Below are 15,323 nucleotides of genomic sequence, written 5' to 3'. Positions count from 1 at the left end.
TGTGGCCAAGAGGGGAAAGAACCTGAGCTCTCTTGGGGTGGATGGGGGGATGAGTGGAGAGGATCCACGTTCACAATATGGTTCCCCAATGGGTGGCAGGAGTTGGGGGTGGTGGTGAGGACTACACAGTCCTCTGGTTGTGTTTGAATTTAATGAACTGACCCCTGGTGGAAACAAGCCCTTATTCTTACAAATGTATATACAGGATGGGAACTGGGGACAGGAGTAAGGGACAAGGAAGATAACTAACACTGATGGAGCACCCATAATGAGCCACATGTATACATGACCTTCTTTGAACTTCACAACAGCAATGAAAATACAGGAGGAAACTAAGCTTGAGAAAGGCCAAGGAATTTGTCGACAGTCACCCAGCAAGGAAGGGACAGAGTTGAGACACAGATCGAGGATGGAGGTTGTGATCCCAAAGCAAGTTAAGAGCCCGGCTGGAAAAGCAGAATAGCTGCTGGGTTATCATACTACCTCTTGATATTCAGGACTGAGATCTGAACAAGTAACAAGTATCCTCAAGAAGGCGTTCCTTAGTGTCCTGGGGTCCCATGGGCAATGGAATTTTTGGGTACTCTTGCTGAAGTGACCTGGCTTTCCTAAGTAGTGGGAAGAGGGAACTAGGAGCAATGGCAGAAGACTGCCAAGCCCTTGGATGAGCTGGAAGCACAAAATGCTGAGTAAAAAACGCCAGAGCTCTTGTAGCCTGGAACAAGGACTTGGAGGCTGTTCTGTTCTGGCCACCAACCTTTTTCTTTGCTGGAGACAGGGTACTGATGGATTCTGGGTCAGTGGGCCAGCACCTGCTGGGAGGAGCCATCCCAGAGAATGCAGGTGCACAGACAAGGGGAACATTTCCTGAGGGGGGCATGATGCAGCCCCAGCCTCAGGGGCTGAAGACATCTTTTTTTCTCTGGAAAGCTGAGAGATGGAGGCATTTCTGAGACCATAGCCAGGACCTCAGCTGATTTCCCAAAGGGAACTCACATTTGGAAGTGAGCAGTGTGTTTCTCGGTGGAGTCATAATGCCCCAGTGAAAGGCCCAAGGCATAGACAACTGGCGGCCCAGGTAGATCTGCTGGGGAAAGCCAGGCTGAAAGACTAGCAGTGCAATCATGCTTTGTGCAAGATGAACAGGGCCTAGAGAAACCACTGGAGCAGGAGAGGATGGGAGAATGGTGGAGTCCTGGAGGCCTCCAGAACAGGGTAATGTAGGAGCCTGTGGGGGCAGCAAGGGAGGCCTGAGGTCCAGGGAAAGTGTTTCTGAGGTCCAGAGAAAGGGTCTTTCTCATCCAGGGACCTTGGAACCAGAGCAGGATCTCAGTCAACTAGGGACACACAGAAGCTGTGTGTCCCGGCCCTGAGACAATGCACTGGGGACCTCCACAGAGGTGAGGCCAGGAAGCAGGTTAGGCAATGATGAAGAAACTTCTGGTGGTCTGACTCCCACCCAGCCTAAACTTTTTTGTTGACTTTCCTCTTGTTTGCAGCTTTGTGGCCATGTTCTGTTTGCACTAGCTCTTTAGTAAAATTGCTTACAAAATTCTTTTAGCCATCTGTGAGTTTCCCTTAGAAGGGAAGGTATAGTGTTTCTACCTTGGAGCCAGAGGCCCCCCATGGCCAGCAGAGTGGGTGGCAGGGGCTGTTTCTTTTTCCAACCAGAGAAGAACCAGCTGTGAGAGGAAGGTTCAGGGCCTGGGCCTATGTTGGCCTGGCATGACACATCAGAGGCTATACTGCAAATGGGGCAAAGCCTCTTCACATGGCTTCTCACCATGGCCCAATTCTGTTCTTGTACTGGGCTGTACAAGGACGTCTTGAAAATAATAGAGATGGGGGTGATGGGAACCTTCAAGTACAAGGATGGTGGGGTTTCAAGAACTGGGAAGCTGGGAGAAGCCACTGGGCCAGACGTTCTCTGTGGATGGTGGATAGGGAAGACTGGGTATCTCCAGGGCTGTCCCAGGGACTGGTCTGGCCAAAGGTCTCTAAGACTCGCTTGGATTTGTCCCCTTTCTCGGGAGATCTCTTTTCTTTGGTCAAAGACTGGGTTTTCTGAAAACAACCCCTTGGGACAGATTTAGGACTATGACCTATTTTTAAAACCAGATGGTACCTTTTAGAAAGTCAGACATTTCTCCCTAGTCACTAAGATTGTGCCAGTATGATTTCTAGTTTTTGGGACACACAGAGGCCTCTTGCTGTCCAGGCTTATCACTCCAGAATGCCAGGGAAGTGCATTAGGGCAAGGAAAATTCACCTCACCACCCCTTCATGTGTGGCAGACAAATCTGAAGATTAGCAAAAATTGGGCAGTAACAACTGGCCACTGCTGTAGCTTTCAGTCACCAAAATGCACCTTGCTATTCCTTTCTGTATGTTTGTGAATATATACAGACATGTACTACCACCACCACCATACAAAAACATACATGGTGCCTTGCTTCACATTCCCCAAATTATCTCATTTATATCCAGTCACAGTTCACCAAATACAATCTTGCATTGAGCCATCACTTTCAGGATGCTACTCCCAGGGTGGCACATGTGGACCTTTAATTCACTCCTTGGGGGCTGCTTTGAAGGAGATACACCTCTACTGCTTCCATACTTTTATGCCTGATTTTCCTCCAGAGTCTCTTCTCTGCAAGGCCTGTCAATTCCTTTTCATGGAAACCCCCCCTCCACCTCCCCAGGCCTTTCCTCCACCATCTCAGTGCTTCATCCCTAGGTTTCAGAGTTGAATCTCCTCTCCCCATATTTACAAAACCCAGGCAGGTTGGGTAGCTGGTGAGATGCTATCTGGGACAGCCTTATCTAGCTACAAAGTGTGAATCAGTGATTACACCACATGGGGCTGGTGCCAGCCAGGCGGGCTGCCATATTGCCAAGTAACCCAGTGGTTGAACCAGGTTGGGTTGAGTAATATCCACCAATGGGAAGTGAGTTTATTAATCATGCAGCACAGTACCCTGTTGACGAAAGTGTAACTCTGAAGGCCTGATTTGATTGGAGAAGGTACAGGTGGGGCAGTTTGGTAACTATGAAGACACCCAGTGATAGCATCTTCAGCTCTGATAATATTTACTTGAAAAACACACAGAAATCTGGAAGGAAACTGCCAGTTTAGCAGAGAGATAGATTTCCAGCCATCTTGGATTCCATTTGCTAAAAAAGAATATCTCTACGTGGCTCTCTGTAAAGCTGCAGTTTGGACTCCTTAGTTTCATGAGGTGAGAAAAAGGAATTCAAGATGGCAGCCAGTGACCTAGAATTGTGTGGGTGCAAAAATTTAAGATTTCATACTTCTCTTTATTCATCTCTCACTTCAAAAACATTCTTTTCTAAGGCCACAGTTCACCTCCTCCACTCAGCTCTGGCCTTGACTTCTTGGCAACTATAGCCAACTGGAAAGACACCCATATTTCTCACCGTGTTGGGCCTGTATTCGTGTGGCAAGAGCAGTTTCTGAGCAGTGACACATTTTTGTGGCTTTGAAGTTGGTCTGGTTGGCACCTCAGAGGCTGAGACACTGGTGCCTGTGACATTCTGGTGCTATGTTTACACAGCCCAGTGTCATGCACCAAACTCCAAACTTTGGTGAAGCAGATCATACATGAAACACCTGGCAGAGAAGCCCAAGTGAGTATTCTACTTGACAGGCAGGAGGAAAGAGAGGGAGAGAGGACTGAATTATTCAAAGACTGCTCTAGAACAAGCCTCACAGGGATAAAGGATTCTAAAGTAATAAGGCGAGGGGAGAGGATGGAGATGCAGACACAAGCAATGAAGGGCACATATTTCATCAAGAGCAAAGGGTGAAACTCTAGGTTGGTCAGTCACCTCAGCTAAGGATGAGGAATGTTCTGGGGAAAATAGCTTTCAGGGCAGGGGAACCACTGCTTTCATGGGAGATAGAAATCATATGATGCTATAAAAACTTTCCCTGTGTGTTCTCCAAACCCCAAATGTTTTCTCTTCTCTTGAAAACATCAGATCTTTGGGTCATTCATTAAAAACTACTTCCAACAAGGATCAACTTTCCCAGGCAGTGACAAGCAGTGAGGCCTAGGGGAATCCTGTCCAAGTGAGATTAAAGTTGTAGAACTTTAAAACCTGATTTTCCCCCAATTATCTGACCACAAAAGAGCTGCCAATCTCTCTGGTTATCTTGCCAACCCCAAAGAACCCCTGTCAAGTCTCCACCTGTTTTTCAGACTTTAAAAGTTTAAGCAAAAGAACTATTCAGTATGGCTATAGAGGCCCTTCAGGGTCCTATTGGGGAGTTCTTTAAGACCACTGGAGAAATAGTTCACAAACCAAGAGATTTACACATTGGAAACCACAGGAAGGTTCTAGAAAATTCCAGTCACCAGCCCTGACTCTCATGAGTTTATCCAACAGTTCACCTAATTTCCCTGGGACTTTGAAACTCCCAGAAGGGTGGAGTGGAATCCTGTTCTCCTAAAGTCATGGTAAGCACTCAACATTGGATATGAAACACGAGAATCTATATAAAATTCTGAGCAACCTCCCGTAAGACCAGGTTCCACATTTCTACTTTAAGAGTATTCAGAGCAAGAACAGCAAAACCAAGCATAACAACCTATGAAAAAAAACACCAGCCAAAAACAAAACAAGACAAAAAACAGGCCAAACCAAAACTTTATGCTATGAAAACAAGAAATAAAATAAGGAGATTTAAAGGCCGGCTGATTGTCAGCAAACACAATATATTTACTGTATTGGCATTTGCTCACAGTGCAAATGGTACAACATTACACCATTTCAATATTTCGGTTTTTAAAAATGCTGTTTTCATTAACTATATTATATTGGCATAACAATGTGACAAAGGAGCAAATGAAATGTTGGTGAAGAATTTCACCTTTTCACAATATCAAGCATTTTTTAACCTTAGTATAAGGTACTATAAATCCAAGAAATAAAAACATCCACAAAATATATTACATCTGGTTTGTCTTTTTCTAAGTACTCAACTTTATACAAAAGTCTTTCAAAAAATATCATTCCCCATAGGTTTTCCTGTTTAAAACCTGATTTTTTCTCTCAATTCACATAAGTTAGAGTGCATTTTCTTCTGTTGGTTTTTAAAACATGCAGACATATAAAAAAATCCCAATAGCACAACCTTTTGGCAACAAAGTTATTTTTCTCTTAGTTTAGCTTAAATGTCTGAGAACAGTTTTATTAAAACAAAAGAAAACTCAGAGTTACCATGCAGTGACATGCATATTCCAGAAGGAGCAAGGAAAAAATATTAAAGGATATCTGATTCCTCCTTCCAGCTTTGAAGTGACCAAAATTTGTGTTTTTTAAATAATCATCACATTATAAAAAGTAGTCAGCAAAATACTGTCTCTGCAAAGAAAGATTTTACCCTTCAGCTGAAAAAATATGGGCCCTCCTGGCAAACTTCATCTTCTTCTCTCTCCTACAAAAAGCCCGAGTACCTGGAAATTCACAATCTCCTTGCTCTTTGAGTTTCTCTTCCCTTTCACTAGAGTCCTTTTAGTATTATTTATCCACCACCAAAACGGTGCTTTTTTTATTAAAAAAAAAAAAAAGTGGGAAACGCATAAAGTGACTTTAAAAACAGACATTCTGTAAACTCCAGACCTTTGTTCCTTCTCTCTGGGCAGCTTTCTGGCCACAGGAGAAATAACTCGAATAGGGAACAGTACATTCAGTCAAGACTGTGCTAGAAGCTGTGTCAGAGAGCACCCTTCCCTAGTTCTATGCTTTGAAAGGGCCTCGCTGTTCAAGGAAGGGCTGGGAGGGACAGCTGGGGAAGAGGCGATGCCTGAGAAGAGGTGAGGTAGGGCAGGGAGAAGGTGACATTGGGCATGGAAAAAGAGATGGTTCATTCATTAATATGGATTAATGCAAAAATCCTCATGTATCTTTGAGGAAAATTTGGATGGAGATGTGTATGCATATATATACGTATATGCCCATATGTGAGTCTATATATTCACACACGCATACACACACATGTAGATACAATCTCATCAGTTAACATTTTCATAAAAAATAAATCATTTCAAGCTGTATGTGCCTACAGATTCTCTTCATGCCAGTGCGCTGCACTGGATAGCCAAGTACCTTAGAGATTTGTTTTTGCAAGGAATACATACTGTGTGTATATTATATATATGTATGCCTGTGCATTTTATACACACATACATACACACGCCATATACATATATTTAAATTCTGTCTGTTGTGTTGGGCAAAAAACCCAGAGCCAGCTCTCGAGACCGGTGGGAAGTTGGAATGGGTGTGTGAGTGAGAGAAAATGGGAAGCTGGTGGCTGGTTGCGGCCTGCCTTTCTGGGAAAAGCTTTTGAGACACACTTGGAGGAGGCAGAGAGAGACGGGAGGAGGGGAGCGGGGAAGGACCGAGGGCAAACTCAGGAACCCAGATTCTTGAGAAGTGGGGCTGAGGAAACACGTTTTAAAAAGGCAGGCTCAGTGATGATGCTTTCTCCCCGCAGATCAAAGTGCCCTGAGGCCTAAGAGGGAAGCGCTAGGAAAAGGAGGGGTTCTGAGGGGTCAAACCCAAAGCGGTGGCAGCAGCACCGCGGCGGCGGCTTCCGAGGCATTTCTGTAAGAAACATTATTTCGGAGCAGATGGAAGACCATCTCCTCCTGCCACGTTCAGGCCCCCAGCCCCGGACGTCCCCCGGCGGCTTGGGGACCCGATGTGGGGAAGAGTTTGGGGTAGACACAGCCCAGTTCAGCTCAAGAATCTCACACACACGCGTGCGCGCCACACACACACACACACACACACACACACACACACACACGCGAGCACGCACACATTCGCGCGCATCCCCGCACGCAGGCGCGCGTGCGTGCGGCGGGCAGCAAGCTCTGCGCTTTGGTGCGCTCCATACCCCCTCCCCCTCTCGGGTCTTCGATGGGGGACAGAGGGAAACACGGGGGAATCAGTGAGGTGCTTGGGCCTGGCGAGGGTTGGGTGCGTCCCCCTTCAGTCCTCCGCAGGTCCTTGGGGCGGCCCAGCGGCCCCTGGATCAAGGCGATCCGAACTGAACAAAGCGGGCTAGACGCCACCTTTCCGCCCCCACGCCTCGGTTAAGGGGGGGGATGGCGAGGGGAAGGCGCCTCCAGCCTTGGGCCCCAACCGCTGTAGGGTGTGAAAGGGTGGGATTGGGGGCATCGAAGGGTGCAAGGGGCCGCACGTCCATGGAGAGGCCAGGGCGCGGCCCCTGCGCCTCCGTGGCTGGCTTTCCCGCTGCTTTCAAGTGAGCAGCTGGGAGGCACTGGAGGGAAAAAGAGGGCGCCTGGGAGCCCGAGCCTCAGGCGCAGGTGGTGACCACGGGGGCCAAGGACACCGAGGGCGCCGAGGATGCAGAGGGCGCACCCCCTTTCTCCGCCTTCTTCTCCTTTTGCTTGAGGTGGATCTTGGCATGGCGCTTGCGCTCATCGCTGCGCGCAAACTTGCGCCCGCAGAACTCGCAGGCAAAGGGCTTCTCGCCCGTGTGCGTGCGGATATGAGTGGTGAGGTGGTCGCTGCGGCTGAAGCTCCGCATGCAGATCCGGCACTGGAACGGCTTGTGGCCCGTGTGGATGCGAAGGTGCCGGGTCAGCTCGTCCGAGCGGCTGAAGCGGCGGTCGCAGCCCTCGGCTGGGCACGCGTGGGGCCGCTCGTGGAGCGGGGTCTTGCTGGGCCGGTTGGGGTACTTGCGGGGCCGGATGGGCTTGAGCGTGAGCGGAGGCTGGGGTAGGCTGCCAAAGCCCGGGTGGATCTGCTTGTCTTTGAATGCCTTGATGGTCTCCAGAGGGGTAATGGGGGGCGGGTTGACCCGGATGGGGTCCATGCCCTGGAAGGGCTTATGCTCCGGAATGGAGCCCATGTCGTTGGGGTGGTGGTACAGGTTGTAGTCAGGAATCATGGGGAAGAGATTGTTGTCCAAGGCTGGCTTGGCCGATTGATAATCCTGGGGGGAGTAGGCGAGCCCGGGGTTGCCCTGGGGGTCGTGGAAAGACACGGGCTCCGAGTAGAGATCACCGCAGTTGGAGTAGGGGGGCAGCGCCGGGTACATGGCCTCCACGTCTCCCTGCGGCGGCTGCACCATGCTGCTGGCCGTGGACGTCTGCGTGCTGAGCGCCCCTGAGGCCGGGGGCACCCCCAAGATGCCGGCGCTCATGAGGCTAATGATGTTGTCCTGGCACCAGTTGGAAGGGGAGTCGAAAGCGAACTTTCCCAAGTAGGTCACAGTCTTGTTGCCGGGGGCTGGCTGGAAGGAGCCCGAATAAGAGAGTTCAGGGTTGGGCTTCTCGTTGGTCAGACCGATGTCCATCACATTGTCTGCGGAGAGCGAGGGAGAGAGGGGAGGGGTGAGTGAAGCCGAGCCGGCTCCGGGACGCGGCGCCCGGGTCCTCGCCCAGGTACGGAGGGTGCGGCCGGCTGGAGTGCGCAGCGCGTGGGTAAGAGGAACGCTGAGCCCGGCGCAAAGCGGGCGGTGCCGCGCTCCCGGGAGCAACCTGGATACAGCAAAATACTACGGATCGGGGTGTGGAGAGGCTGCGGCACACACTCGCACACGCCGCGCACACACTCACGTACCACACACACGCGCGCGCGCGCGCAAGAAGCATTGTTGTTCTTCCCGAGGTGGGGCGGGCAGGTAGCTGCAGCTACAGGTAGTTTCAGACCCGGAGCGCGCGGGGCTCTAGCTCTCCAGAGAACACAACTCGTGCTCTTTCCCAGGCCCTGTCTACTCCAGGACGCCCCGCCTTTACCGCCCCGGCAATGCCCCCTTCGCGCGCTGCGCCCAGGTCGCGGACCCGGAGCGCTTCGACGCTTTGTCCTCGGAGCGTGGAAGGGTGCCGCCCGCGAAGGGAGCCCTCCTACCGCCTCCCCCAGCCCTAGCCTCCTCCGGGCCTGAAGGAGCTTTCAGTTCTTGTTGGAAGGGAAGAGCCTAGCCCCAGCTAGCGAGGGCGGAGGGCGGCGGAAAACCGGCCGGTGTCTCCGTGGCGGGAGCGGCCGCCCTTCCCAAGCTCCGCGGTCCCAAGATCGCCCCCCGAGACAGCTCCCCCTGCCCCGCGGATGGGCCCCCTCCCTCTCCCCACCGTCCCCACACCCCCACGGCGTTGCTGAACGCCCCGGAAAGGCAGCGTCGCAGTACCTCTCCCACCGCGGGGACTCCACGCCGCACATGGCTCCATCCCGGGTGGGAGGCTGAGGGAGTAAGGGGGGAGAGCGCGGGTGAAAAAGACGCTGGGCTCCTCCCGAGAAAGGGGGCGACAGCACCACGCCTTGCGCGCAGCCCAGAGATCGGGCCCCCTGCGTGGGGAAGGAGAACCCAGGGCCGCTCGCACATACCTCCCTCTCTGGTCGGCGGCTGCCCCCACCCGGGAGAACCGAAGCCTCTACGGTGGCGTCGCCACCCGAGCCTTGCCGATCGAGGAGGGCGGGGGGAGTGGGTGGGAAAGCAACTCGCCCCCTGGATAATTCCCAGCGGCCCCCTCCATCCATCCATCTCTCCATGCATCCATCCATCCATGCATCCATCCATCCATCCATCCGTGCATCCAGCCTTCCGCCGCTAGCTCGCTCCCTCCTCCTCTCTCTCCCTCTCCTTCCTCGCTGCTTCGCCGCCTCCCCGCCGCCCTTACCTGTAGCCATCTGATTGTAATGGGCTACCGAGTCGCTGCTGCCGGAGAAGAGGTTGAGCGCGCTGGGGATCTCCTCGGGGTACAGATTGTCAGGCAGTTGGTTTAGCAAACTGCTCATGGTCACCGGCAGCTTCTCGGCGAGTTTGCCGGTCATAGCACTCCCGAGCTGTCGCCTCCACCGCCGCCGCTGCCACCGCCGCCGCTCGCTCCTAACGCAGCTTCCAGGCGAGCGGCATCCGAGAGGCGATCCGTGGTGCAGGGGAAAAGCATGCGAGAGGGAAAGTTCGGGGGGAGGAGGAGGGAAGAGGGGAAGGGGTGGGCCAGGGGAGGGTATCTTCTCTCTTTTGGGGGTGGGCGGGTGAGAGGGGGGCAACGGGGGTGATCCTCTCGGGCGCCTCCGCCAGTGCCGTGAGAGGCTGGGTCGCCGGTGGGGGGTGGGGCGTGTGCAGGGGTGGGGTGGGGGCTGGGCTGGGGGGGATCTCGGCTCCAGGGGTTCGGACGCTGCCTCAGTATTGATCTCACTAACAGACACGCGCCCGCCGCCCCCCCGCCCCCCGATCCGCAGCCGCCACCGCCGCCGATGCTGCTGCCACCGCCGCCTCTGTCGCCGCTGCCGCCGCCGCTACCACCACCACCAGCCCCGCCGCTGCCTAGCAAGCTCACTGCTGCCCAAAAGCTCCCAGCCAGGGAACTCCACCAGCCTATTTATCTGAGCCCCGGGAAAGCTCCGTGACGTAGCTGCCCATATATGGACAGACAAAGCCCAGCCGAAGGGGCGCGACGTCACAATGGAAGCTCCTCACAATGGAACATTAGAAAGCAGGAAGCGGGCCGCAGCCAACGTGCAAGCGCCCAGCACCGCACGCCGCTCTTCAAAGAAGAGAGAGAGAGACAAATAAGAGAAGAAAGAAGGAAAATGCGAGAGGAGAGAGGAAAAGAGGGATGCAGCTGGGTGCAAAGCTCAAAAAGCGCGCAGTGGAAAAACCAGCCACCAAGCGTGTGAATGTGTGTGTGTGTGTGTGTGTGTGTGTGTGCGCGCGCGCGCGCCTGCTTGTTTCAGGTCTGGATTCTCGGGCGCGTTTGGGGGTGGGGTCATAGGGCAGCGTTGTTTGGAACTGGCTTCCGACTACCCCGGCAGGGAGAAAAACTGAACACCCCGGCGGCGTCCCTGGAAACTGCTGGGGACCCCGCAAGGTGTGCGCTGCCGCGACTCTCCGAGGCGCGCAGTCCCTACCCAGGACTCAGACTGGGGAGCTTCCTGTTGGCCGGGGTGGGAGCGAGGGTTCAAAGTGTCAGGGCTCCTTGGTCCAGGATCGCGAAAACTTTTGTTCCGACTTCACTCGGATTCGCCGCCCACATGCCCTGCTCCTCCCCGGGTCTCTGACCCTGCGCTGACTCTCGGCGGAGCGCATTGGCGTGGAGATTCACAGCAGCCCAGCGGCTGCGCGGGAGGCAAGAGCCCCACACATCTGGGGCTGAGGATGTGCGGTTTGAGTGGCGAAGAAATAAGAATGAAGTTTAGGAGATAGAAAACACGTGCGCCAAATAAATTTCCTAACAGTTCCAAAGCAGCCTCTTTGGCCACAGGATGGCAGGAGGTCCCAGCAGGCCCGGGCACAGTCGCTATCTACCGCTGCCTTCGGAGGGCCCGCCGCTGAGTGCAGCAGGAGGACGCCGACTGAACCCACGGTCTCCGAGCTCCCACTGCGTCGGCTGCCCCTAGTTTGCACCCTCCCCCTCGCCCTCCACAGGGCTGTCCTCATTGCTGCCTGCCGGCGCCCCGCAATCAAGGGCGGCCTGTGTGCCGACCCTGAGCGCTGTCACCTCCCTGAGCGGCAGCGCATCCCGGGGGAGGGTGATGCCTTCCCCCCACGGCCTGCTCCCAAGGCGCGCGCGGCCCGGCCCGGGCGAGGGGGAGGAGGGGGAGGGAGCACGAGGCGCGACCCCGCGTCACACCGGCTTGGCGGGGGAGGATTCCCTCCTTGGTGGCCGCGTGGGCACGGTGAATCCCGCGTCCCCCGCTGGAGAGTCGGGGCTGGGGGAACGTGCCTGTCTCGGGGGGAGTGGGAGTGCTGACGAGGAGGAAGAGAGGATCCCCGGGCTTCAAGCCGTGGGAGGGCCACGCGGGCCGGGGACGTGTAGGAGGAACTCCCGAGCTGCGCATGGTGGAGGGGGCGGATGACAACCCCGCTCCCCTCCCCTCTTCCCTCGGGGAGCTGAGGCTGGGAGGACCCGGCCTCCCCCGGATCTTCTCCAGTTTTAGGGAAGGAGGGATTCCCGCAGCCCGCGAGCCCTCTCTCCGCCACCCCCGCCGCCTCTCCCGCCAGGTTCCAGTTCCTAAGCCGGAGAGGCACAGCGCCCCCGGGCTCTCCTCCGCCCGCGCGGCGCGGGGAGGCAGCGCGCTGCAGCGGAGCTGGGCTCCGGCCGGAATCAGGGCCTGCAGCGCCTCGCGCCCCCGGCTCCCTCCCTCGGGGGTGGCAAGCGGCCGGTCGGGGGCGTGGGCGGCGGCGTGAGCCCGGCTGGGCGCGGGAGGGGCCCACGGCTGCAGGGAGGGTCGCGGGGCAGCGGGCCAAGCCGGGAAGAGCCATACAAGGAGCGGATCCGGTGACGCGCCGGCCGCGCCCTTTCCTCCTCTATTTGGCTTCAGATTCCGGTCCCCGGATTTGCATATTTTGGCATCCAGTGGAAAAGGAAAGAAGAGCGGAACCCGCAGCCTTTAAAGGAACCGCACAGACTGTAGCGTCACCCAGGGAGGCGGTCTGGGGGGCGTGACAAATTAGCCACCGGCTCAGGCCTCTGGCCACAGAGGCTGGCAGAGGAAGGGCGGGGAGCGGGGGTGACCGGCGAGCTTCGCGGGTGCCGGCCCCGTCCGGGCCCCTCCGCGGCCCTTCCTGCTGCGCGTGCACCCGAGGCTAGGTGGGGCGTCTCCGCGGGTTCCTGTCCGAGGCTGCTCGAGGTTCTCAGCCCAGGGCGAGCTACAGGCCCTCAGACTAACTGCATTGCCCACGTCTCCCCACGCGAGGCAGAGCTCAGCCTGCGGGGGTGGTGGGAAGGAAGTGAGAGACCTCCGGGTGCCCAGTTCAGCTCCCGAAGACCCGACAATGCACTCGCTATCCACCTGTCGGATCTCTCCCGGGGGGAGGACAGGCAGGGCACAGCTGGAAGCCTTGTCTATCCCTGTTCCACGGGGCCTGCGTTGGGAAAGGCAGAGGTGTTTTCTTTAGCAGTCCTTGATACCTTCCAGCGCTCCAGCGCACGGAGGAGAGAGTAGTCACTCCAGGCAGGCCAGCTGGACTCGTTGCTCCCAAGGACAGCGTGTAGCTGGGCCTTCTTACCTGCTGGGCAAGAGTGGGTAGGGGTCTTGTGGAACAAGAAGACTTCCCCTTCTTCCCACTCATTCCTAATACAGAATGGAAGCCTTCAGTTAAAGTATTCCGGAAAGCTTCAGTGTGACTTTGGGCTAACTTCTGAATTTCTTTCTTTCGGTTTTCTAATCTGTAAACTGAGATACTAATAACAGTGCCTATCCTGTAGGAAGAATTAAATGAGAGAATCCTCGTAGAGTATTTATGCCAGATGCCTAACACGCAGTAAATGGCAATGACTGCTGTGAAACCACATTCTCCCCCACGCTGCCACGTAACAGAAATGCTCTCCCCTGTGTGTCCCAGGAGTGAGAGATAGCTAGTAAGCAGGGCCAGGTGTGGAACTCCATTCCATGCCAGTGTGATCACATACAAGAAATATTAATGCCTATTATTTATGGAGAAAAGGGAATTCCTATTTGGGTTGGGCACTGTACCAATGTAGGAGAAAGAGCGCGTCCCATCCTGCAGGAGCCCAGGCATGGATTAAGAGCTCAACAGTTGGTTGTAACACAAGACAGCATAAAAAGAAGTTGCTCTTAAGCACTCTGGAGCATCCTTTTAGACGTCTTTAGTACATAGCTATGGCTCCTGGGGTGGGGTGAGGACTCCAGGGCCTTTTGTTTTCTCTCTGCCACGAAAAGAGCAGTGCTGGGGAAGTCCTCCCTCCAGGCTTCAGCCCTCACTGACTGCCTCCTGTTCAGGTTGGCCACTGTCACCCTGGATAATGGTGGCAGACAGAGGCCACCATTGTTCTGCGACAAGAGGGATAACTGTGATTGTGGAGCAGGATTTGGAGGGGCTGCTCTGTACAACTCTAGTGTTCTCCTTCCTCATCACCAGGACTCTGGAATCCATCATTAAAAAAAAAGGCTTTTCCCTTCTCTTGCTCCCTCCCTGTTTTCCCTCTCCCTGGAGAAGGGCGGAAGGGGTTTCTTTCAGTTTTATTGGCATGCTCAGGTGAGATTGCCAAGGGCCTAATTACCTGAACTCTGAGCCCTGAATTTGTTGGGGAGCGAGTAGGCACTGGTTGAGGGTGCCCTCCCCCAGCGCTGGTGAAACGGGCGGCCCTCTATAGCAGAGCCCAGAGCCAAGCCGCCTAGGCCTTCGTTGCTCTTGCCCAGCCAACTAGCTAGCCCAGCAGCTGCACTTCCAGGGGCTGTTTCCATTGTGGGGGAAGTATAAAGGAAGGACATGGGGTGACCCACATCCCTGGCAGAAAAAGACAGTCATGGCTGTCTTGGTCCTTTAGTCTATGGTCACCTCTGCCCTCTGAACTTTATTTAGCACCTCTCCCCCATTTATGAAACATATAGCCAGTCCTCTGCTGTCTTCCAAGAAAGGACCACCCCCCATTAATGCAATCTGGGGGGTTAGACATGTAGTGCATTGCCCTTCTCAGAGGGTGTTTGCGTTTTAAAATGCTCAGAGCTTGGGATGTAGTTCCACTGTAGGACACTTGCTTAGCAGACCCAGCCCTGGGTTCTTCCCCAGAACCATAAAATAAAAACAAAAATAAAACTTAGGGTAATAAATACTCTAAAGAAACTAAAGTCAATACCTAGGACGAGTGACACCTGGCAAAGGGCAGGTGGTCATTAATGCTACTGAAATGAGAAATGGTTTGGGGACATTAAACCCAGGGACAACAAGTGGGAGGTTTGGGGCCCAAGTCCCAAACACCTATGTAGAGGGCCCACCCTGGTGAGATTGCTCCTATGGTGGTTCTTTTGAGGCCCCTCCATTGGTTTTTGTTGGGGGGGCTCCACAGAGGTTCCATAGGGGACCCACAGCTCACCAGTAACATCTCCCTGGGCACCCCTTCCTGCATTTCTCCAGGTCATTGCCATTTCTTTGGTAACCTCAACGGGCTCAGAGGCTAAGTAGGTTTGGCCTGGAAGTTAGCAGAAAAGAAACATATCAGAAGCCCAGTAGGTCCCTGCAGGCTTCATGGAGAACTTGAGCCTGGGGCTCCTGGTTGATTTGGAGCTAACCATTGTCTAGGGTGCCACACTGGCTGACAGGACTTTTAGGCTGCAGCTACAGAAGATGGGGCAACTGATATCTGATGCTTGCCTTGCCCAGGCCCTGTAGACATCCTTAGTTTTCTTCATTTTTTACAACAGTCCTATGTGAACCTTTTAGGGCTACCCTTTCCACATTTGCCTTTGTGCTTTTTTTTTTGAGACTGTTTGCTGTGTAGTTCAGCCTGGCCTTGAACTTGTGGCAATCCTCCCTCCTCAGCCTCCTGAGTACTGAGATTACAGGTATGTACCACTAC

General features: G+C 54.4%; 1 protein-coding gene and 1 pseudogene across 4 annotated transcripts; one reads left to right on the top strand and one right to left on the bottom strand.

The window, feature by feature from the left end:
- Positions 1-4,722: 4,722 nt before the first annotated feature.
- Positions 4,723-10,639, bottom strand: Egr3 (early growth response 3). Of its 4 annotated transcripts, XM_004848332.4 has the most exons (3): positions 9,678-9,826; positions 9,188-9,240; positions 4,723-8,367 (listed from the first exon to the last, which is right to left on the bottom strand). In XM_004848332.4, the coding sequence occupies exons 2-3, from the start codon at positions 9,225-9,227 to the stop codon at positions 7,355-7,357; spliced, it is 1,053 nt and encodes a 350-aa protein (XP_004848389.1). In that variant the 5' UTR covers positions 9,228-9,240; positions 9,678-9,826; the 3' UTR covers positions 4,723-7,354. The 4 variants fall into 4 exon arrangements, with proteins under 4 accessions (XP_004848389.1, XP_004848391.1, XP_087072946.1 ...); XM_004848334.3 differs by lacking the exon at positions 9,188-9,240 and having other exon boundaries at positions 9,678-10,639; XM_087216820.1 differs by lacking the exon at positions 9,678-9,826 and having other exon boundaries at positions 9,188-9,669.
- LOC147826890 (uncharacterized) lies at positions 10,258-15,180 on the top strand (annotated as a pseudogene).
- Positions 15,181-15,323: the final 143 nt, after the last annotated feature.

The sequence above is a fragment of the Heterocephalus glaber genome, unplaced genomic scaffold (genome assembly GCF_053883595.1).
Source record: "Heterocephalus glaber isolate CG9 unplaced genomic scaffold, H.glaber_assembly_v1.0 deba00001460, whole genome shotgun sequence".
Lineage (NCBI taxonomy): Eukaryota > Metazoa > Chordata > Mammalia > Rodentia > Bathyergidae > Heterocephalus > Heterocephalus glaber.
Note: the sequence above shows the minus strand (reverse complement) of the source record. Positions and strands in the feature narration are given on the sequence as shown.